The sequence below is a fragment of the Pipistrellus hanaki genome (genome assembly GCF_964339955.1).
Source record: "Pipistrellus hanaki genome assembly, chromosome: 8".
Lineage (NCBI taxonomy): Eukaryota > Metazoa > Chordata > Mammalia > Chiroptera > Vespertilionidae > Pipistrellus > Pipistrellus hanaki.
In genome coordinates, this window is record NC_140510.1 from 63551733 (window position 1) to 63576179 (window position 24447).

The 24447-nt window shown below is 36.3% G+C and overlaps 1 protein-coding gene across 8 annotated transcripts in view; it reads left to right on the forward strand.

The window, feature by feature from the left end:
• Positions 1-24447, forward strand: part of DOCK10 (dedicator of cytokinesis 10) — a 208063-nt gene that overhangs the window by 107104 nt on the left and 76512 nt on the right. For all 8 annotated transcript variants that reach the window (XM_084891376.1, XM_084891377.1, XM_084891380.1 and 5 more), the window contains exons 4-13: positions 3525-3607; positions 11239-11311; positions 11596-11718; positions 11977-12111; positions 17173-17356; positions 18615-18700; positions 18958-19041; positions 19163-19318; positions 23545-23766; positions 23995-24117. In XM_084891376.1, coding sequence (XP_084747502.1) covers positions 3525-3607; positions 11239-11311; positions 11596-11718; positions 11977-12111; positions 17173-17356; positions 18615-18700; positions 18958-19041; positions 19163-19318; positions 23545-23766; positions 23995-24117 — 1269 coding nt within the window. The remainder of the gene's footprint in view (positions 1-3524; positions 3608-11238; positions 11312-11595; positions 11719-11976; positions 12112-17172; positions 17357-18614; positions 18701-18957; positions 19042-19162; positions 19319-23544; positions 23767-23994; positions 24118-24447) is intronic.

Sequence of the window (24447 nt, forward strand, 5' to 3'; positions counted from 1 at the left end):
GATCTTGAGCAAAGATCTGAGGTTCTCTTTGCCTCTGTGATCTTTAAGATGGGAATCATAAAATATATTTCAGTGTTTATTAAGATGATATGTAAAGAGCCTAGTACAGGATCTAACAAGCACTTGCCTCCAAGACAAACAAACAAAAAGAGGTAGTTCTTTAATATAGCACTACTAATATAAGAAAGTACCGCATTCATTTTTGGCCAGTGAGATTCAGGATTAGCACATCTCATATTTATTCAGTATTAAGCCAGTGGCATTTTGTGGATATTGTGTGTAATATGCAAGAGTAGACGTGTTTATCATGCTTAAATATAGGGACTATCCATAATAAGAAAAGACAAGTAAGTCAATGCATCTTATGAAAACCTCCAGATCAGAAAGCATAGAGATAGATATTATGGAGCAGAAATTTCTAATTCATTCCAATATTCTAAGTGTGCAATAGCTGTATCAGAGATCCAAATAAACAAATTTTGATTGACCAAAATCATGTTGGAAAGTGAACACTAATTGTAAAACAAGAAGGAAGCCCTATAGTTTCTGATTCAATGATATACCTTCTATTTGCATTTTGCTTAGAAAGAATATACATTGGTTCGGCGATTTTATAATCAAGAATTTAAAACATACTTTGAGTATTCTAACCTAAGAAAATAATCCAAAATAGGTGGGACTTGGGGGAGGATGGGAGGACCATATACTGAAGTATTCTCTCAACCATGGCACAAAATTTCAAGTAGCCATGGTAACTATTCATTATTTCCTTTTCTCTAAGACTTTGCTCAAATGGCAAGTGTAATATCCTAACCAATCTATTTAAATTAACCCTCTTCCCCCAGCTCTATCCCTCTCCACCTCTGTTTTATTTTTCATGACATTATCCACTAACATATTGCACAATTTACTTATTTTTTTTATTAACCATGTTTTCACAAAGGGATACACTTCAAGAGGGAATGACTTTTAGCCTCTTGATCACTGATGGGTTCCCATCACTTAGAACAACCCCAGGCCACAGTAAGGGCTCCATAATGTTTGTTGAATTAGTTAATTGATGACCCCAAAACTAGGAGTCTGGGTAAATAAGTTAAGGTAAGATATTTTATTCTACTTCTTTAAAGTGGTCATAGAATTTAGAAAGCAAATTTTTAAATCTTCAGAATATGCCATTATGTGAACAAAAAGCTATTTAAATTCTAATATATACTTACAGAGGAACGAGGTCAAGCAATGTATCAGAAAAAAAAGATTGAAACAGAATTTAAAAAGGGAGTGGGTTTATGCTTTCTGTTTTATGTTTTAGAATACGTTTATTTCATTTGAGAACTATAGCAAGGTATTGAGAAAGGAGCGTTAAGTGAGAAGGGGTAAGAAAGAACTATAATCATGAGGGTTCTGTCTCCAAGGCTCAGGATACTGTGGGCCTATATGCTTCTTAGCTGAATCCCTGGCATCCCTAAATGAACATGGAATTTGTTAGCTAAGTTTCATATCAGAGTTCAGTTTTCCTCTTATATTCAGAAACATGTGATCTGCAGATTTGCCTTAGGAATTGGCAAGTTAAGAAATTTAATGTTAGCTAAATATTCAGTTTTGTTCACATCTCTCCCAGTCTAGTCATTACAGATCTCCTGAATTCTCTTTTATTTGTCTGATGGCTTTGTTGCTGTTTTGTTTTTAAGCTCTTCTCTTCTCCTGCAGGCCCTGCCCTCATCCTCCTACTCCTGTCTTTGTTCCAGTCTCATGTATTGTTTCACCCTCAGTCCTTGGTTTGTGTGTGGGTGTTTCCCTGAACAAATAAACCTATGGTGCTAAGAAAGTTCAAGGCTAGAGAAACCCATAGCAACTGAAGACTCCTAATTCCCCTCCCCTCTTTCTGCTTATTCTGTGCATCTTGAGCCAGGTGCCTGTATCCTGGGTTTTCCATCAACCTTTCTTCACCATCCCCTGAGCCATCTCTCCTGCTTTCTGTTTTTGCAAAAGCAGTACCAATGCTCTCTGTTCTGCAGCCCTCTGCACCTTGAGTTAATTGTTGACAAAAGAGATCCTGCCTGTCCCTTCTTGGTCACAAAAACAATCACAGATCTTTATTCCTCACATTGCATCAAATTTATTGCTCCTATACTCCCACTGATGCTAGAGGGTAAAATTTCCATCTAATCCCAACAGTAGCTTAATCTTCAGAGTCATATAATTTTAGAAACAAAAAGAATCTTAAAAGCCACTTAGGGAAATCCCCATTACCAACCCACAATTAGTACAGTGCTAAGTGCATGGTAGATGTTTGAGAAATATATGCCATCAGTAAATACTATAAAATCATTCACTATAGACCACTATAATATAACTAGTGGCCCAGTGCACGAATTTGTGCACATTGAAAGGAGATTAATTAGAATAAATATTTTAATATCACTATTTGCCCTTTCTCTATAATAGAAGTGTCAACCAAATTCATGATCAACAATGACAGATTGAAACACACCCATGCAATTGGTGCCAGTGAGAACTTTATATATAGGGATAAACTTGCTTAATTAGATCTGCTTTCTGATTTAGTTAAACTTTTTCCTGCCCAGTGAAGAACCCCAACTTCTCTTTCAGGTAATTGTCAGCAACACAGAAGTAAATATCAACACAAAGCAGATTATTATTGTAATTCACACAGGGAGAACAAAGGGTAAAATATTTAACTGCAGTAATCTTTGACTATATTCTGCACAGTGAGAAAACCTGAAGTCATTTTCAAGGTCCACTATTTCTCACTTTTCAGTCGGGTCAAGTTTCTAAGCTTTCTAAATTTCTATTTTCTGGATAATGAATGAAAATAGGATTCCACCAAGTCTTCTATCTACCTACTCCATGACTTTTAAAAAATCAAATGAGACGAGGCACGGGAAAACACTTCACAGACATTTGGCTAAAGTGTAAAATGTCTTCACCTGGGCTATACAGCAAGTCGTGTTCCTGAAGAAACTCCAAGGAGGCTAGTCGCTAGGGAGAAGAAGCTGGACATTATTGCTTAGAAGGCAGTTAGAAAAACTGGCAAATAGGTTTCAAGTCGACAACAGTGTTGATATAAAGAGAAAAAGGAAAGTTACTAATGCAAAAACAAGAAGAAATGGGCTAAAATCATGATGAAAGGATTATTTATAAATAACAACATCTTTCTCTACTAAAAGCTATTACGTAATAAAAGCGTTTGCCAAGGACAGCTGAGAAATGATGGTACTTAAGGTTACAACATGTCCTTGGTGTGCTGCAGCAAGTGATAAACTAGGTCTTCCTTGATGGAGCAAAATAGAGTAAGTATGTTCAATGGTTCCTCCTCCAAGAGTCTCAAAAAGGTGGTCCTTTCCCTGGAAAGTGTGAAATGATAATAATGAGTAAGCCCCTTACCTACCTTAGCATCTTAACATGACCCGAGAGGTCATGAGAACTATATTCTAGTACTACTTCGAGACAGCCAAATTTTTTTAACAATAATTGTTTAATTATTGTTGTTGTTTCTCTTTAAGGCTTGTAAATTTTATAGTTCCCAGTGGTACGTGGTAAACTACAAATATGAACAATATTCTGGAGACATTCGACAGTTACTTCGGTAAGAACCTATTATAAGTAGAGCTGGGGATTTCCCATATATAAAATATTTCTTTGTTTAAATTCTGCCATTGTTTATGAACACATGTATGTTAACCTAGCATCAAAGAATATTTTATACAATTTAAAAATAAGAATCAGAATATAATATTTTATTCAACAATGCAATGCTTATATAGTGACAAAAATTGGGAATAAACTATAAATATACTTAATCTTGAACAAAGTTTGAAGATATTGTTATATCATTCTTTTATGAGCCGTCCTTTCAATAGCTGACACAAGATTAGAAAACTGCAATTTGGATCAAAAATTTTTTTCTGACAATATTCTGTATATAGTGTTCAGATTTGCCACTGGTTCTGTGTATCTTCATGCTGGGATATCAAAAAAAATCACTAAAATAGCCCTAGCTGATTTGGCTCGGAGGATAAAGCCTCGGCCTACAGATTAAAGGGTCCCAGGTTGTGGGCTTGATCCCCAGTAGGGGGTATGCAGGAGGCAGCCTATCAATAATTCTCACTCATCTTTGGTGTTTCTGTCTCTCTCTCCCTCTCCCTTCCTCTCTGAAATAAATTATATATATATATATATATATATATATATATATATATATATATATATATTTTTAATCACTAAAATAAACAACCTCCACAGAAGTGATTTATGCCTAAGAAAAGGTAAAAGGGATAAATAAACACCTCCTTTTCTTATTGGACTCTGGGAAAAATGAAGCCTTTAGGAGAAGGTGACTTTTTTATTTACACTCTCACAATGTCAGCTTCGCAGAGAAGCTCACCTGAACTAAAGTAGTCACCAATTCAGTGTTTGTGTCCCCACTGAAGTAAAAACCCCCAAAGTGCAGGGAGTTTCCTTGCAGAACCCCCTGCAGGCCTAGGAGAATGCATAGCACATATTAGGTGTGCAGTAATTACTTATCAGATAAGTAAATAGAGTGAATGGCAAATTTCAAAAAACAGGATTCCTAAATGGGTTTGGGGTTGCTAAAATGTAAGGAGTTTAAATAAAATGAAATCTTTCAATGCATTGGTTCATCAAATTAAAATGATGCAAATAACCCAGAAAAACACTTGAGATAATTCATAGATATGTTTTTGTTTTGTTTTGTTTTTTAATGTTTCAGGGTTTTTGTTGTTTTTGGGGTTTTTTTTTTAGTTTTTTTATTAAATTATTATCTGTGTACATATTTTACCATTACCCCTCTCCCATACATACCCTTCCTCCCCAGAGTTTTGTGTCCATTGGTTGTACTTATATGCATGTATACAAGTCCTTCAGTTGATCTCCTATCTCCCCCAGATCTCCCTACCCTCCCCGCTGTAATTTGACAGTCTGCTTGTTGCTTTACTGTTTCTATATCTATCTTTTGGTTCATCGGTTTATAATGTTCTTTATTATCCATAAATGAGTGAGGTCATGTGGTGTTTCTCTTTCATAGATATTTTTATTAACACTTTCCTCAAGTGAAATATTGAGATGATACACATGGTATCTAACTTTTTCATGGATACATTGCTCAGACTTAGGTACCATTTCCCAAGATTTCCCTTGCCCCAAAAAACATCTTTTCCAGATTTGGATACTTGAAAGTAATCCCAACTTCAAAATGCAGAATTGGGAGGAAGAGTCATACAATTTGAGCTCAGATCTGAAGTAGCAGTCACTACCAGCACTGTGATGTTGGGAAAAGATTCCCAGAGGGAACAGGGTGGACAAAGGTCCTGAGGTAGGAACAAGCATAGTCACTTGAGCAGAAAGATAGTCAGGGAGGCAGGAGCTGAGGTTGGAAAGAGAGTAGAGAAACTCTGAAATGAAACTAGAAACCTGGGCAGGAGACCTTGTGGATCCTGGAAAGGAGCTTGGATTTTACTCTCATTGCAACAGAAGCCCGTGACATTTTTAACCAGGACTGTGACATGATCTGTTTTACCTCTTCGAAAGATTACTTGTTCTACTCTCTGGAAAAAGGGATCGCAGTGATAAGAGTAGGAAAAAGAGAGGGGTGAGACAGAGGGTGGGGGAGTGGGGAGAAGATCATTTCTTTTGGAGTTGCATTACTATGAAGACCCAATGTTCCTCCAAAGCAGCAGATGTTTTGTGTTTTGTTTTGTTTAAAACAAAAACAAAAACAACAACAACAAAACACAGTGAACATTAACTTTTACAAATCTCTGGGCATTTCATTAGAGTCAGTTAACTCTTAATAGATAACCTTCTGCAACTGTTTATTAAGGTCCCATCACACAGTTAGGTATGCGTGAGTAATTCAGAACGCCTGGTTGTTAGCACACCAGTTTTATAGATGCAATTGAAAAGCAAAGTATTTTTTCTCACATCAAGACTTCCTCTTTTGCAAAATAGTTCGGAGAAGTGGTTACAACTTGGAGGTTGTGCCCAAGCTCTGAGAACACTGCATATGAAGTGAAGTGAACAGTGTTTAGCCAGCCTTTCAAATAAATGACACCACTGTCTTTAGATCTGTGGAAATTTTTAGTGACTTTATCCCCAAACATTGTTTTTCTTTTCTTATATTTGTGATGCCATAAAAACAGCTGTCAGAGAGGAAGGGGTTTGGGAGGCTTGGTGAAAAGGTGGAGGGATTAAGAAAAAAACAACAACTCATAAAAACAGAGAACATTATAGTAATTATCAGAGGGAAAGGGGATGGGAAGAGGTAGAAGATGGTAAAGGGGGGTAGTTGGTGATGGAAGGAGACTTGACTTGTGTGATGAACACACAATGCAATATACAGATGATGTATATAGAATTGTACCCCTGAAACTGTTAGTACAGTTAGCTAGCTTGCCACACCACAATCTCCCTTGAGTGGGTCCTTGGAATGCTTTCCTCCAGATCTCATGGAAGAACCCAATTTCCACTGGCAACATACCTATATAATTATATTAACCAATGTCACCCCAATAAATTTAATAAAATAAAAGAAAGAAAAGATTGGTGGTATTTTTCCTCTATTAAAACAATAGAGTAAGCACGTTCAGTAAATACAAAGTCTGGTTGAATTGGAATGCCCATAGAGATTAAAGAAAAATCTTGAGAGAAGAAATGCAATAGGAACCAAAACACTGTTGAGAATTTTTTTACTTTAACTAAAGGAAGTAGAAGTTGATACCATAAATGGGGAAGAATAAGACTGCCATAAAGTAAGGAAGTTTAAATTTTTAAAATTTTATATATATATATATATATATATATATTCAAAATGAAAATCAGAAATTTTAGACTATAATCCAGAAATATAATACTCAGATATCCCCTGAAATAATGAAGACTGTAACACTGATTAGCAAAACTGTTTTTAAACTTATTTTACAAAGCTAAGCATTCCCCACTGAAGACTACATGTATTTAGGTCAGTAGTGGGAACAGATACTTTACTTGGGCCTTCTGAGGCTATTAGAAGTAAATCATTTTTATACCTCCTATATTAGGAGAATTCTCCTATGTCTGCTAACAATTAAAATTGATCATTTCTTTTTATGGATTGCTGAGGTTACAAAATGAAAAATTGCAATTCAGTGAAAAAATAGGTGTGTTTATCTCCTTCATTTTTATTCTTTAAATTTAAAATTGTATTATTATTAAGGCCTAAGAACCCCACTTTTTTTTTTTAAGTGTCTGTTTATAAGAAGATACTGGAGGAATGTGAAATGTAAGACCTTCACACATTAGGAATAAAAAAAAAAAAATCACTGAATTTGTGGTTCCAAAATGACATAAAAATGTATGATGCCAATGGAGCCAACAATATATATTCAATGAGGAAAGGAGCAACTCTAGAAAACTAGACAACACATGCGCAAGAGCGAAACTAGACTGCTGTCTTACACCATGCACAAAAATTAACTCGAAATGAGTCAAAGACTTGAATGTAAGACCTGAAGCCATAAAGCTCCTAGAAGAAAGCAGAGAGGATAAGATCCTTAACATTATTGTTGCCAATGGATGTTTTTTGACACGGACACCAAAGGCAAAAATACAAAGTGGGACTACACCAAAATACAAAGCTTCTGCACTGCAAAGAAAACTATCAACAAAATGCAAAGGTAATCTATTGAATAGAAGAAAATATTTACAAACCATATATCTGATAAGGAGTTAATATCCAAAATACACAAAGGACTCATACAACTCAATAGCAAAATCAACAAAACAAAACAAAAAACAATCTAATTAAAAATGGAAAGAGGCTCTGAATAGACATTTTTTGAAGAAGAAGACATATAGATAGCCAACAGGGACATGACAATGGAAAGTAAAAATCAAAACCACAATTAGCTGTCTACTCACACCTGTTAGGATGGCTATTATAAAAAAAGACAAGAAATAACAAGTGTTATAAGTGTTAGTGAGGATGTGGAGAAAAGAGAACCCTGGTGTATTGTTGATGGAAAAGTAAATTGATGCAGTCACTAACTCACTATGGAAACCAATATGGAGGTTCCTCAAAAAATTAAAAAATAATCCAGCAATTTCACTTCTGGGTATTTATCTGAAGAAAATGAAAACACCAGTTTGAAAAGTTATATAATTCCCATGTTCACTGCAGTGCTATTTACAATAGCCAAGATATAAAAACAATCTGTCTATTGATGGGTAAATGAAATACTGTTCCATCATAAAAAAAAAAATTGAAATCTTGCCATTTCCAATAACATAGATGGTCCTCAAAAGAATTATATGCAATGTAATAAGTTAGAGAAGGACAAATACCATATGATCTCACTTATATCAGGAATTTGAAAACAAACAAAAAAGAAAAAACAAGCTCATAGATACAGAGAACAACAGATTGATGGTTATCAGAGGCAGGAGGTGGGAGGAAGGCAAACAGTTGAAGAGGATCAAAGGTACAGACTTCCAGTTATAAAATAAATGTCATGGGGCTGTAAAGTACAGGATGGTGACTATAGTCAGTAATACAGTATTGTATATTTGAAAGTTACCGAGAGTAGATATTAAAGATCCTCATCAAAAGGAAAAAAAAATCTATGTATGGTGATAGACATTAACCAAACTTACCGAGATGATAATTTTTGCTGTATATACAAATCATTATATAATACACCTGAAACGAATATATTATTTATCAATTATACCTCAACTTAGAAAATATATATGATGCCACTGATCATATTTATCCATGGGGTAAAACACAAAGATATATGACATATCCAAGTTTTTACTACATCTGATTTGATATAAAGAAGAACATTTTATGGAATGTATTTTGTGACTGAATATCAAATAAAATGTAACCAATTTGAGTGTCTGGATTAGAATAGATTCTTTTTGAAAAAATAAAAAGAATGTTTTCCGAGTGTCAACAATGAATCAGAATGTGCTAGGTGCCGTATGCATGTTATCTCATTTAGCACGCATAATCCCACAGAATAGGAACTGTTATCCCTGCTGTATAAAGGAAAGTGGGGCATTGAGAGAGTTAGTAACTCACCCCAAACATCACAATCATAACCAAGGAAGCTCTCAGGCATCCCCAGTCCTTGTGTGGGCAATGGGACTGATTTGGGGGTAGAAGTGAGCCATGAGACTGCCTAGAAATAATAGCTAATGTTGGGTTCCAACATCAGGGTGTCCCTATTGAGTCTTTTACTTCTGGGTCCCAAAGACTCAGAGACCACACGGTGCTGCCGGGGGAAGAATGTTAAACTCAGGAACAGAGGAGCTTATCTTTCCATGGTCTATGAAAGGGTGAACAGTCTTTGCTTAATGGCCCTGCAGGCATGAGCGACTGAGTGGTGACATAGCTACTTAAAGGCAAGGAGGGTTGTGCCATGCGGAGCAGTGGGAACTGAATGACTGGGAAAGAGGAGCCCTCGATAGCCCCCATGCCTTTTCTAACATGGCGGCTCTCACCTCTTACTGCTCTCCTTCCCCGACTGTGCTCTAGCCCCGGCCTCCCACTCCTGGGCACTCCAACTTGGTTCCTCCCTGGGACCAGTACTGTCTCCATTCACTATGCCAGAATGACCTCCCCCAGAACATCACACAGCCAGCTTCTGCTGAGTCTCAACTTAAATGGCCATCCGTGACCACCCTGTCTAAATCTGGTCTCTGCCACCCCACCACTACGTGGGTCAGTCTTTTCTCCGCCCTTCTTTAAAATGTTCACAACCATTTTCATCCAGGGAAATTATCTTTTGTATGTATGCGTAATTATCTACTCTCTGCTTCCTTGGAATGCATACTTCCTCAGTTTGGGGATTTGTTTTCTGGTGTATATTATTGGGGGGACTTCTGTGTAGCAGGTATTATCTGGGTACTGGATCAGTTAGTGGCAAAGAATAACCTCCAAGAATGAAGGCAGCTCTGCATTCCCATTGAATTTGATCAAGCAAACTCAGAATTAAATGAAAAGATATTCACCCGCCCCCACAATAGGATCTAAATTGACTACATAGGTCTGCACTTTTTTTCCTATGAACATAAGGTCAGCAAGAATATTGTTAGGGACTAATGGAGTTGGAGTTGGCTGAGTGATGCTTTCAGGAATACCTTCAACATAGAAGACTCTTTGTGATGGGAATATTGAATGTGCCACTGGGCTTTTTCCTCTCAATAATCATATTGTGAGGTTGCTTATACACAGTATACATCATCTTAAAAAAACACACACACAAATATGCCATGCGAATCCGACATGTAAAAATGTCTAGCTAGGTATCAAGAAAGATCTGAACCTTGAATGATAATATCCAGTTCCATTCAGCCATGAGGTATGAGACAGAATCAAGCCAAGGAAAACTTATTTCTGACTTATATTTCCGAGTATATAGCCAGGTATACGTTCTTGCTCCCTTGAGCTGTCAGTGTCCTATGACACAGATGTTTCTATGCTACCATGGGAAATCACAAAGTGAGCACAATTGCCAAGGAGTGCAGACTTTGGGGGAGACCATGGTTAGGGAGCAGCACAGCCTAGTGGCCAGAGCACATGCTTATTTTCTGGAACACAGTTCATAAAATGACCTCCTCTACCCTTAGGAATGTCATAAAAAGGTGAAGCAGAAAGATAATGAAAATGTCAACATGTGAAAGAGAAAAATATACTAATAAATCATCAAACCTAAAAATTGTCCTGCTCACTTTTGTCCCATTTTGTGTGTAAATCTGCATAAATATTAACTCTATGGATTAAAATAGAGATTTATTTGCTGGATTACGATGTCCAGGTGGAGCCGAAACCGATTTGGCTCAGTGGATAGAGTGTCAGCCTGCAGACTGAAAGGTCCCAGGTTCGATTCCAGTCAAGCATATACCTTGGTTGCGGGCACATCCCCAGTAGGGGGTGTGCAAGAGGCAGCTGATCGACGATTCTCTCTCATCAATTTTCTAACTCTCAATCCCGCTCTCTTCCTCTCTGTAAAAAAAAATCAATAAAATATATTTAAAAAAAAAAAAAAAAAAGATGTCCAGGTGGAGGGGAAGGTTAAAACCTCCAAAGAAAATGGGATCCTCACAAGGTAACATTATTTTATTAAAAATGCATTAGTTGTTACCCAGGAAACAGCTGAAAATGAAAACCATGTCTCAAAAGACAAATCAGAACCTTTATTTTTGTTTTAATATTAGAGCAGAGTACAAGCCAGAGAAACTTCCTTCACATTCCTTTGAGGTTGACCATGAAGATGCTGATAAGGATGAAGTAAGTAAATTGTTGATAGTGAAATGTTTAAAACATGAGGATAATTAGTGCCTGTCTTTCGCTTGAGTGTTCCATGTTCTGAATAGTCTTTCATCAAGCTGCAGTAACTGTTTGTATGAGGGCTTTTAGTCAAAATGAGTCACGTTAGTTTTGAAATGGAACATGATTATTTGAGATGAGTCAAAGAGAGTTTGAAAAGGAGGCTCATTTTTAAGTGCAAGTGCCTTGCCGAAGATCTGGGATTCACAAAAGACTGCAGTCATGCTAATGATGCTTTTGTGCAGGATACCACCTCCCACTCGTCTTCCAAGGGCGGTGGGGGAGCGGGAGGAACTGGAGTTTTCAAGTCTGGCTGGCTCTACAAGGGGAATTTCAACAGCACCGTGAACAATACCATTACTGTGCGGGTAAGGAGACATCAGGGCACATCTTTGTGTCTGCCACCCTTCCTGACACCCCTCCTTCGGTCAGGGCACAGAGGAGAGCCATTTGACCTGAGTTTATGTTCTGCGTCATATTCTATTTATGAGAAAGGAGTGTGCTCTTCCCTCAAACAGCACCCCACAAGTGTCACACTCCTGTAGGAATAAAAAAAAATGCTAGTTTCTGTGAGTAAGAGCACACTGCAACCTCAACTACTTTCTTGTATCTTTTCCATTATTTAGTCATTCAAAAAGCGCTACTTTCAGCTGACTCAGTTACCCGATAGCTCCTACATAATGAATTTTTACAAAGATGAAAAAATATCCAAAGAGCCCAAAGGGTGCATCTTTTTGGATTCCTGTACAGGAGTGGTGCAGGTGAGTAGGAATCTTTTTTCTCTCTTGGGTTTTTTTGGTTTTGTTTTTTTAATCAAATGTTATGTTCATGCAGTCATTCGTTATTTTTTTCTACAAATATTTATGGAGTATCTGAGATAAGCCAAGAATTGTTCTAGACCCTAGGGAGTCAGTGGAGAACAAGACAATCTTGATTCCTGCTTTCACAAAACTTACTTTCAATAAAGTAAGAAAAAAACAGAAAATAGGCAAAGAAATAAATAAACAATAGAATCAGTTGGTGAAATCTGGAACAAAGAAAATAAACAGGGATACTGATGGGAGAGAGATAAATGATGACATTGGAAAGGATTATTAATTTTACAGAAGTGGGAAAAGTATGTTTTAAGGGACAGTATTTGATCTGGAGACTCAAAAGTGAGCAGGGCAGCACGTACAAAGGTCCTGAGACAAGAGCAAGTCTTTTATATTTGAGGAAAATGGCTACCTGTGTAGCTGCATTAGAGAACCACTGAACTAAGGAATTTTATAAGATAACATGTAAATCATATAGCTCAAAAGATACACTTCATGAATATTATCTTTATTATTAGATGTGAGATAGTAAATGTATAATGTGCATGTACATCATCTTCTGTCTAAGAGGAGGTGTTCTTCAAAGATAAGGATTACATTGATTCCCAAGAGCTTAATTTAAGAAACAGCCATAGTGCTTTTAACAGACAATGCTCTTCTGCAACCTCTTGATCTTCAGATTATTGTCCTTAATATTCAATTTGGCACAAACCACTGTGGCAAAGGGCAGCAGATAATTCCACAGACCCATTTGGACCTCTTACTTTTAAGACATGTATTCTTTCTACTCTGATTAAATAGCTATCCTTAATCCCTCTTACATAAAAATTGAAGCAATCAAGTGTTTTAGCAATCTTACCTCAAATTTCATATTATTATTGTCTCAGTGTGTTTAAAAAAAAAAAGACCTAGCTTGTTTGATTCAGTGGATAGAGCATCAGCTTATGGAGTGAAATGTCCCAGGTTCAATTCTGGTGAAGGGCATGTATCATTTGCAGCTTCTGGCCCTGGTTGGGGACATTCAGGAGGCAAACAATTGATGTGTCTCTCACATCTGTGTTTATCTCTATCTTTCCTTCTCCCACTCTCTCTAAGAATCAATGGGAAAAAATGTCCTTGAGTGAGGATTAAAAGATAAACAAACAAAAAAACACCTCAGAGAGAGAAAATGCCTTTCCAAGTCACAGAGCTAATAAATGACAAAATTAGATCTGAGGCACAGGAATGTCCAAAATTACAGAAAGATGCCCAAGAAAATGCTTTGGTTATTATACATGAAGTGGACATACCTACATACGTACACACATACATGTATCCTATGTAAGCCACATGGGCACAGGAAACACTACAAAGATGTGTATATATGCAATTCTAAACAGTGCATTTTAGATGTAGGATTTACTTCAGCAAATATATATTGAAATGCTTTCTATATGCAAAGCATTGTGGGAAAGCCAAATATGAATTAGATTATTAGATGTGGCTTCTGACTTCAAAGAGCTTCCAGCCTGTGGGAGGATGAACAGGAAAAAAAAGAAAAAAAGAAAGATAATATGTGAAAATAAGCATAAATGACTAATTTCAAACATTAGGTTCTGATAATACATGCAAGAATGAAATTCTGTTTATCTCTGATGTTGATAAATTGCATTATATTATATTATATATAGTATATATGTGATAGTTCTTTTTACTTGTTTATTGACACTCCATTACACTGGAATGTAAGTTCAAGGAGGGCAAGCACTTTACATGTGTTTTTTAATGCTATGTACTTGGCACATAGAAGGTACCTAATATTATTTATAAATGAAAAATAAACATATAGAAAATGGACAGAATTGCACAGTTGGTAGCCAGAAACACCAGTAACCTGGAGTTGATGTTGTGTGTTTTCTTTTAAAACTCTTCTTTTGCTTCTGAAAAATTCGGTAAAAGATGCTAGCACCATTACTGGTGTGATGGAATATTTTGTTTGGGTAACTTCTTTATTCGTCATTCAGTCCTCCGTTGGCTTTAGTGGTGTCCTTGGAGTACTATTTTAAAACTTTTCCAGATGAACTTTGTAGAAACAGACCAGTTTGCTACAACTCATTAAACACAGCAGACCATATTCAGTTTCCTATTGTTTATGAAGCCTGTAGGTGGGCTGTGGTGAGCTTGGATGAACAAACTAGTTGCAGTGGACACAAAGAACACTGATTTCATGGAAACAGGGGAACATGGGGGAGTGAAAAGAATAAGATTACTTTTTGAATACCATTTTAATGACTTAACTATTGCATTTCAAGATTATTAAAATGTTCCATTGATTTTCTATTTCTGTCCTTTCTTTTTTGCAAGTTGATATGCCATTATTTTGGAGAATGAGATGGAAAACCACTTTAGACATCTTAGTCCTCTCTGACATAAACCTCTCAATGCTGAAAGCGGTTCTATTTCTCTCCAAATTTAAAAAAATAATAATTTGGTTTCTGAGCAGTTGTAAATAGGATATTTATTTTATTTATAAACACCTCTTTGTGAGAACCAAGGGCTTGTTATAATTTCTTCAAAGTTTAAAAAAATATTTGCAATAATATTGTTAAACTTGGCAACAATAATAAATTTATTTGATGTGCAGAGTGCAATTTAAGAAATCAAAAAAATTTAAGTATTTCATAATGTTTTCTTTCTACAATTTTTATTGGTTTCTTAGCATCAGCATTGGAAAGCATGCTGCAGCTTGATCCACTTTTAACTTGGACCCAATATTAGCAGTTTGCATAGCTGAATCTCCCAGTTCTCATGATTTACAACATCTGATTAGTCAAGGAGACTCTTTAACTTGTTTGTTTTCAAGACAGCACCGAGATTGGCTTGCATTTGCAATTGTCAAATAATTAGCAATATCCTACCCAAGCGAGGTCCTGAACTCTGGGCACTTCTAGTTTTTCACCCTTCCTGTCTATTTCTCTTCTTTTTTTTTTTTTTTTTTTTTTTTTTTTTTTTTTTTAAGAAACCTGTCTCTCTTTTTTATATGTGCTATCAGCCAACTTGCCTTTGTCCTTAGGCACTCTGTGTCACTGAGGTCACAGGAGGTTCAATGGACCTCCTTGGACAGAAGCCCAGGAAGCTTGTGTGAGGGTGTATGGAGGGAGTCTGCCCACTCCCCCTAAGGGGAGTGCGGCTTCTAAGAACTTGCATTCTTTTCTTTTTTTAAAATATTTTATTGATTTTTTTTTTTTTATAGAGAGGAAGGGAAAGGGATAGAAAGTTAGAAACATCGATGAGAGAGAAACATCGATCAGCTGCCTTTTGGGTAGGCACCCCTTACTGGGGATGTGCCCGCAACAAAGGTACATGCCCTTGACCGGAATCGAACCTGGGATCTTTCAGTCCACAGTCCACAGGCCAACACACTTATCCACTGAGCCAAATGGGTTTCGTCAGAACTTGCATTCTTAAAGAAGCTGCCTAGATGTTGGCTTTGCACACAGCGGTTTGAGGCCACTGTCTTGCTGGTGACTCCTCATTCTGTTTACATTGCAGCCAAAATAACTTTTTCCAAATGCAGCTCTGGACTTTATCTTGCCAAAGCTATCCTGCCCTGTGCTCTCATGAGACCAGCTATATTATTCTCATATGCCAATAAGCAATTCTGCTCTCAAAAAGAATATTAATACCTTGATTTTTTACCTTTTCTTCAATATATTCATATAACATGTAAGTACATTCATCTTCCGATATCACACTGTGTTTAATTGGTTAGGGCCTGTCCCCCTGTTCTGCCAGGGCAGAGACTTTGTTTCTTCCTGACACAAAATACAAGCACAACATTCACCGCTTTATGAGTGAATGTTATCACTGCACTGACCACCGAGGACAGTTAGCCAGCTTCTCGAATCAATCTCATGGACGAATAAAGGAGCTAGCCTGCAAGTGATCCATTGCAAGGCAAGGAAATGATACTTTTGACAATAGTACAAAAGTATGGACGGGAGCAAATAGCTTGTCATTGGAAGAGTGTAGAAAATAGCATTTGAACTGTGACATTTTACAGTGAGAATCACACTTAGCTTGTAAACTGATTCTTCTTTCGCCTTCAATTTCCAACTTTTACTTTTTCTTGAGGCATTTGTGTTGTCTCACTGTCTATTCTCAGCACATGGAAAATCTATTACCTCAAGGCCACAGCTACCCCTTAGTGGGTGATTGTGCCAGGAAGGTAGCAAGGAAGGAGGACAGCATTCACTGAGCATCTTCTTTGTACCCGGGTCATCTCAGTAGGTGTTAAAGTCTAAAGAGGTTATTTCCCCTCTCTACCACTTGCTACCCAGGTGATTCCTAGCACATTATAATTTACCCGCCCAAGCCTCAATGTCATCATGTGTTAAATGGAATAATACGATTTTTCACAAAAAGGTTGTTGGGAGATTTAAATACGATAATGACTGTAAAATGTTCAGCACGGTGCCTAGTATATAGGCAAGTATTTCGTAAGTGTCCTGTTTGTAGTTGTAATTGTGTTGTGGAATTGGAAAGGAATGAGTTATTTTGGAATAGTGTCTGAAGGCATCCCAAAGAAAAAGGACGTTGCCGAGAGGATATTCAAAATTACTTTTTCTTGCCACCAAGAATAGCAACTCTATTCCCATAAAATTACTTATACTTTGATATTTTTCTACAATTTCATAAGATAGTAATACTCCCATCTTCTGGTTCTTTTCCAGTTTGTGCTTTACTTATACAAAGTTGGGTTATCCTGAGTATATAGGCTTTGCTTTATTATAGTGTGGGCACTCTAAAGATTCTAGAACAGTGTTAGTAAAAGTTGAACACCTGTATCAGAAGTACAAACTGATTCATACCCATCTAAATGTGTGTCCTATTTTGGAAGATTTCTTTATGTTACCTACCTATATGGAAAACTTTTGGAACCCCCAAGAGTCCATAAAATATGTCTCCCACTCTCTAAGACTTATTAATCTGCTGGGGGTTTTTTTTTTTCTTCTTTTTGTACCAAAGAATAACAGACTAAGAAAACATGCCTTTGAATTAAAAATGAATGACCTGACCTATTTTGTGCTGGCGGCTGAAACGGAGTCCGATATGGATGAATGGATCCACACCCTCAACCGCATCCTGCAAATCAGCCCTGAGGGACCCCTTCAGGGTCGGAGGAGCGCAGAGCTCACAGATCTGGGGCTGGGTAAGAGCACATCACCACCCTTTGCAAAGCGTGACCTGTGCATTTGGGTCATTTAAACTCCTAGAAGCTGTAGTAGCTGGCAGGCCTAGCTCATCCATCCCTGAGCACCAAGAAATTGCCCCTAAATCTTAACTTGTACTGAACAGTGAGTGTCACCCCACAGAGGTACGATTTTGACTTGACAGACAGTGATTGAGGCTGAAGCCCAGCAAATGATGTTGGGAAGCATTTGTCATCAGAATAAAAAATGAACCCAGATGAGATGTCACCCTGTGCTTTATAGCTTTTCATTAAATTTAATTCATTAACAGTATACTCTGTGAAGGCAGATATGCATTGCTTCCTTTTAATTGAAAGGAGTGTAATGTATGCTTTTAACCATATTGAGATCTGCTTATGTATATGTGAAAGTTCTATAAATTTGGCATACTATTAGAGATTTTTTATAATAAAATAAAATTTTCTGCCCATCCTAATTCCCTCAGAAGATTCTAATTCACTCCAGGCAAAGAGAAGGGAGAAAAAGAGAGGAGAGGAGGAATGAAATGAAGGGTAGATAAAGCAGATCTATAAATACATGGAAAACAAGTTCACCTTTAGAGTCAATCACTCCTCCCAAAGGAAAACTATTTTAAGGCATCTTGCACTGCATCATGGTCCATTAGAAAACGAAGTGTCTTTAAGTTCTAGTAGCCTAAGTATCATGTGCTTTTAAGTGAACAAGTCATGGGAGAATGAGGAAGAAAGATCATTGTTGCTTTTAACACCCCTACTGTGTACCATAGCAGGTATTTTACATTCATGTTTTACTTAATAATATTCAACTAGAAAGTTAATGTTTTAAGAGTTATAGAGAATTTAGTATTAACAGAAGCTAGAATGTGAGTTTTAAACTGATGGCCTAAGAGTCAGAATTATCAAAAATAAAAATATATGTACGAAAACTTGAGTATGCATTCATGAAGTAAGTCAAGACAGCACCGAGTATAAATGTAGAACGTAAAGGTTCAGAGTTCGCATGGGCACAGGATGGTGTCATGGAAAGCATTCCCAAAAGATCATGAGGAGGTCTGGTTTCCCAGCCAATGTCTTTTTAACAGTAAGGAGTACTGGAACCAAGATACAGTAAAGGCATCTGTTCACTTCCATCCATCTTTCATCGCTCTTGGGTCTAACCTAGTTTTGAAATGTCACAGGAGAGAGAAAGGTGTGATTCATGAGTGTTATTTAATAACCTGTCTTTGTGTATCTTTTCAAGATTCGCTGGATAATTCTATCACATGTGAATGCACACCAGAGGAAACAGATTCTTCAGAGAACAGTCTACATCCAGACTTCACAAAAGTAATAAAGCTGACACATTATCATGCAAATGAATTTGCGTTGCTTATTAATTAATGCTTTCATGGAAATTTTTTTAAGGTTAATTCAAGAAATACAAAATTTAAAAAATAAATTACGTTTTTATAAGACTTGCCAAGTGTCAATGGGTGATATTAAAACTCTGATAATACGAAGGGAGCTACTTCTTGCCATTTTGATGGGGCTGGGCTGAAAGTATCTGGCTATTTAGATCAGAACTAACACAGTATTCTCTGTAGTACCTCACAGAAACGGAAGAGACCGTCAAAGCCACTCGAAACCTGGAGAGGCTAAACCTCTTCTCCATGGATCCAGACATAGAAGTAAGTTGGAATTCTTCCTAAGCCCCCATGAAACTTGATCCATACAATTGTGGTTTTTATATTTTTTTGTGTGTATATGGATAAAAAATTTTGCTGAGTAAAACTGTCAAAATGTTTCTAGACCTTGAAACTTCAGAGGAAGAATCTTTTGGAACCCGAGTCTGTGATCAAACCATTTGAAGAAAAAGCTGCCAAGAGAATCATGATCATTTGTAAAGCTCTCAACTTCAGTCTTCAGGGATGTGTTACGGAGAATGAAAATGACCCGATAACGAATGTAAGTTGCTCTTCTGTTACTTCCTATACCCATCATCCAACAGCCCACTACCCTGGTCAAATCTCTTCTGTTCCTAGTCATTCCAAACAGACTGCACTCCATCTAGTGTAGTACGGAGTGTGACTGACAGAATTTTTACACATGACAAAATACACAAGTTCTGAAATGGAATTGTCAATATGCTGCCATAAAGTTTTTCTGTTAGCTTAAAGAAGAAGCGTCAGAGGGACTATGTTCTAGGATTCTTTCCATTAAATCAGCATAGTGCTTCTGAATTTCCTAAGATACTGTTTGTATCTTCTTGTATCTCAAGATGGCTTTTAAATGGACATTTTTATTTTAATAGTTATATGCTTATTTGAATGTGTATTAGAAAATAATTAAAATGAATATACCAGCCCTGTGATTTCACAGTTATTACTGTCTAAGACAAGGCTAACTAGTGAACCAAGTGAAATAATATCAGATAAATATTAAATTAATAATAGTACAGATGCTACATGCAAGTTGTAGGGGAAAAAAAAAAAGTGCTTCACTGATAGTTGGAAAATACCACACTGCTCATTAAATCAATATAAGAGTCCTTTTTCTACTAAGTAGACCCTCTTGGGAGTTCTCAGCATTCTGAGGAGGCAGTTCTATACTAATTGTGAATGTATGTGTGGGAAGAGTGCATTCTGTGAGCATAAACATTACCAAATGTTTCTACAAAGAAGAAAATACCATATTTCCCGGCGTATAAGACAACCCCCTAATTTTACAGTTAAGACATAGGTTTAGGCCTATATTCGCTGTATAAGACTACCCCCCACTTCCGAGGCAACACCAGTTCTTTTTTTAATAGACCGCCTCTCTGACTCTGGCCAATCTGAGCAGGCTTTTTACTAGAACACAGTGTAGCTTCAGGTACAGAACATGTATAATTTGCATGCATAAAAAGCCTGCTTGGATTGGCTGAGTTAAAGAGGCGGTCTATTAAAAAAAGAACTGGTGTTGCCTCGGAAGTGGGGGGTAGTCTTATACAGCGAATATAGGCCTAAACCTATCTTTTAACTGTAAAATTAGGGGGTCGTGTTATACGCCAAAAAAATACGGTAAAAATCATTCATAATCATTTAATTTAAATTAAATTTATTTTTTATTAATTTAAAAGGTTGCTATATTGGCAGATTACCTTTTATTATCTTTAATACATTCTGTTCTAATTTTTCATCTCTAAGTAGAAAACTTATTTCCAGATCCATGAAGCAGGCCCCATTTGCTTTTAGAAGGCAGACACAGCATTATGTTTCCTTACAAAGTGTGCCCTTCATGCATATGCATCTCTTTTTAGATGGAGCCTTGTTAGTTGTGATGGTGAGTGCCTGGCAGAAAGGATGAACTCTGCATTTACCCTAGGTGTGAGAGGAGGTGATTCAAAGGTTTAAAGTACTTTATCATGATGCAATCTAATCTGTGTTTCTAAAATATTCATCAGGATAATGGATTGGAGGAAATAAGAGTTGAGAAGCTAGAAGACTACCTCTGTAATTCATTTCCTTGTTTGGATTAGGGGTAGCAAGGAAGGAGAGAAATGGATGGATTTGACTGATGTGTTGTAAGTTGACAGGTTTTTCTGGTAGATGGGATAAACAGGAAAAGGGAAAGGAAAATCTTAAGGATGAGTCCCTGGTATTTTCTTTGAGCAGTTCTATGCAGGATGCTGCCACTTACTAAGAGAACAAAACTGTAGAAGTCCAATGCGCTATCCATTGCGCCACAGAGCCTACCGAGAGAACAAAACTGTAATAAGTGCAGATTTAGATAAAAAATTCCACTATGGACATGTTAAGCCTGATAAGCCTATTAGATAGCTAAAAAGAGATATCCATTTAGGAAACTCAACACAAGTTTGAAACCAAGGGATTAGCCACGAGCAGAGACATCAACTTGGAAGTCTGGTCAAGGCAGTGACCTGGAGGGAATCATCTAAGAATTTCTATGTACATAGAGAAGGGGCCAAGAACCAAACGTTTAAATGATGAATGGAGATGTGACCAAAGAAGACTAAGAGGAATGACCATTAAAATAGAGATAAACCAGGAAAGAGTGCATCATGATGCCAAGAAAGGAAGGATCAGCAATACGGAGTGGTGCTGAGAGGCTGAGGAACACAAAGCCAAAGAGGAGCCCAGTGGGTGTGGGAACATGGAGATGTTGAGGGCTATAAGGGGAAACATATGTGGAGTAAAAGTGTTAGGAAGAACAATCAGAACATACTTTCTTATTCAGGATTTTAAAAAAACACAAAAACAGTAGAAACTTGCTTTTCCATACTATTATTTTAAAATATCAGGAAAATTTAACCCAAATCATAATGTCACTTAATCATCTTATTAAAGAAAATTAAATGCTTTTTTTTAAACCAAACACATCCTTAGCTCTAATTAAAATGTCAAATTTAGAAACTGAAACACAAAGAAAATGGGCTTTTCTTCCCAGTGCCAAGGACATCTGACTTCTTTCCCGTGGATTCCTTTATCTGTACAAAAAAACATATTCAGAAGCTCAGTTTTGTATTTGGGCCAATCTCCCAAGCAAGAGAGCAGGCAGAAGTTCACAGCATCTTACAGTCTCTCTCACATCTGTCAGCCAGAGGGAGAAGTTGATTTGGAGTGCTCTGTATGTCTGTATAGGTTTAATTTATTTTACAGTTGCCACAAATGTTAAAAAAACAAGGAAACTGCTTTTTAAAATATAATGTCATTGTTCTTATAAGCAATGTTATAAGCAATCAATAAAACAGCCTCACCTTAACAGTGGTTTGCTATGCAATGGCATTCTTTTTTTAAAAAAAACTCTTGCATATTTTTCAATGGCACTGCTTTATTAATACAGCTACTTTTAAATTTATTGTTTTAAGTCAATGAACACGTTTTTAAATTAATCAAATATTGCTTTAAGTTGCTAAAGAACCAACTGCTGCATTTAGTGAATGAGCATCTAAAAAAACACACTAAAAAAACTTTTGCATGGTGAGGAAACTATTTGACAGCATGTAATTTTTTAGTCAGTCATTGAAAACCAAGTGCAGGTTGATGGTTTTATAGAATAAAATATTTCTTTGAAAATGGGAATTAATTCCAAAAATCGAAAATAATAAAGCTGTGAAGCAGCAAAGCAACATTTAAAATGTCATTTTTTTATGAAAAGTACCTAATTCTAAACAAAAGAAACCTATGATTTTATTTGTTAGGCTTTGAAGGTGCTTTATTTAACAAATCCTTACTGAAAAGCTAGTGATTTAAAGAGTAAGAATTGACATTTAAGTTGAAAAGCTGGATTGGAAGAAATAAATGAATCACTGTATGAGCTTTAATTTCTGATGGATTATCAATGCAGGCCATTTATTTCCATTCTCTAAGCAGAAATGAAAATCAAAATGCAACAACTCAGGAAAAATAATAAAGATTTTTTTCTTTGACCTTCAATGTGCTTGTGTTCCTGCCTGAGTTATTTTCATGTAATTTTTTTCATTTTTCAACTCTTGGCAGACTACCACTACCACAAACCAGGATTTTTTATGAAATAAATTAAATTGCTAAAACATAAACCTTTTATTTTTAATTGTATTTTTTTCCAAATTAATTTATTGAATTTTATTTTGTACATGTCATTCTATTTATAATAGTAAGGCAGCTGATAAGTATTGCTAATATTAAGGAATTAAATGAAAACCCTCATTGTAAGCTAAACCCTCATTATAATTATAATTTCAAAAAGTAAGAAGTATCTGTTAAACATTCAGCAAAATCTACAGCATGAGTGAGGCTGTACAATGATGAGCCATGTCATAATTTGATTTGTGTGTATAACTTGCTTGATCATAGAATATTGTCAGATACATGAAGCATAAACATAAGTAAAAATGTTTTTGTAAGCATATTCTAGCCTTAAAAGCCTGTAGTTAATTACATATATAATTATTCATATACACGTATGTACATGTGGATGTAAATATAATATGTATATAATTACATATACATAGATTTGTTTCTTTTAGCCCTTGTTTTATTTAATCTGCTCATTTGATGTTTTTCTAATTGAAAAGTCCCTCTTGAATCTTTTTCCTTTGGCTTCTGTGACACTCTGATAGCATTAAAAATTTTTTTTAGAAGTTTAGGGATTTCAGAGGGATCTTTTATTTGTTTGTTTTTTGACAAAACCATCGCTTCTCTTTCTCACAGGTTGAGCCCTTTTTCGTGAGTGTGGCACTTTACGACCTCAGAGATAGCAGGAAGCTTTCTGCTGATTTTCACGTGGACCTGAACCACACAGCTGTCAGGCAGATGCTCTCAGGGGCCTCTGCGGCGCAGGAAAATGGGAACATAGACACTGTCTCCCCGCGGCAATTGGAAGAACCTCAAGTCAAGGGGTTTCCAGAGGAATGGCTGAAATTTCCAAAGCAGGTTGCACTTTTATTTACACTTGGAGGGGCATAGAATGCTGTCCCACTGTTCTTTCCCATACCCTACACAAGATGAGCAATTACCCAACTAAAAATTTCCCTAAAGCTGTTCTTTCAAAATAAATGAGATTTTATAAGTATCTTCAGGGTGACATCCTACATGCTTACTAGTTTGTTAATCCTAACTCTTTTGTGTTTTTTTTTTTTTTGGTTTTTTTTTTGTACATAGGCCATATTCTCTGTAAGCAATCCACATTCTGACGTTGTTCTGGTGGCCAAAGTTGAGAAAGTACTAATGGGAAACATTGCAAGTAGTGCAGAACCTTACATTAAGAATCCAGACTCCAACAAGGTAATGCATACTCTTTTCCATACAGAATTTCAATTGATTTCAAGAAATAAAATTGCATTGTCTGATGAATTATCATGCTTGATGAGTTTAAGTCTCAAAATATTTACTTAGTGAATAAATATTTTCATTAAGGAATTTACTTAGGCATCAGGAAAATGTTAAAGTATTTCTGGCTTATGCTTTGTGACCCAGCAGTTTCTGACTTTTGATCATTTATTAGTAGAAATAAATTTAAATGTGGATAAAGCTTCAACTCAAGGAGCAGTATTAACAATAATAAAAAGTTAGGATTAATCTGACTAAAAATAACTCAATACAGCACACTAAGAT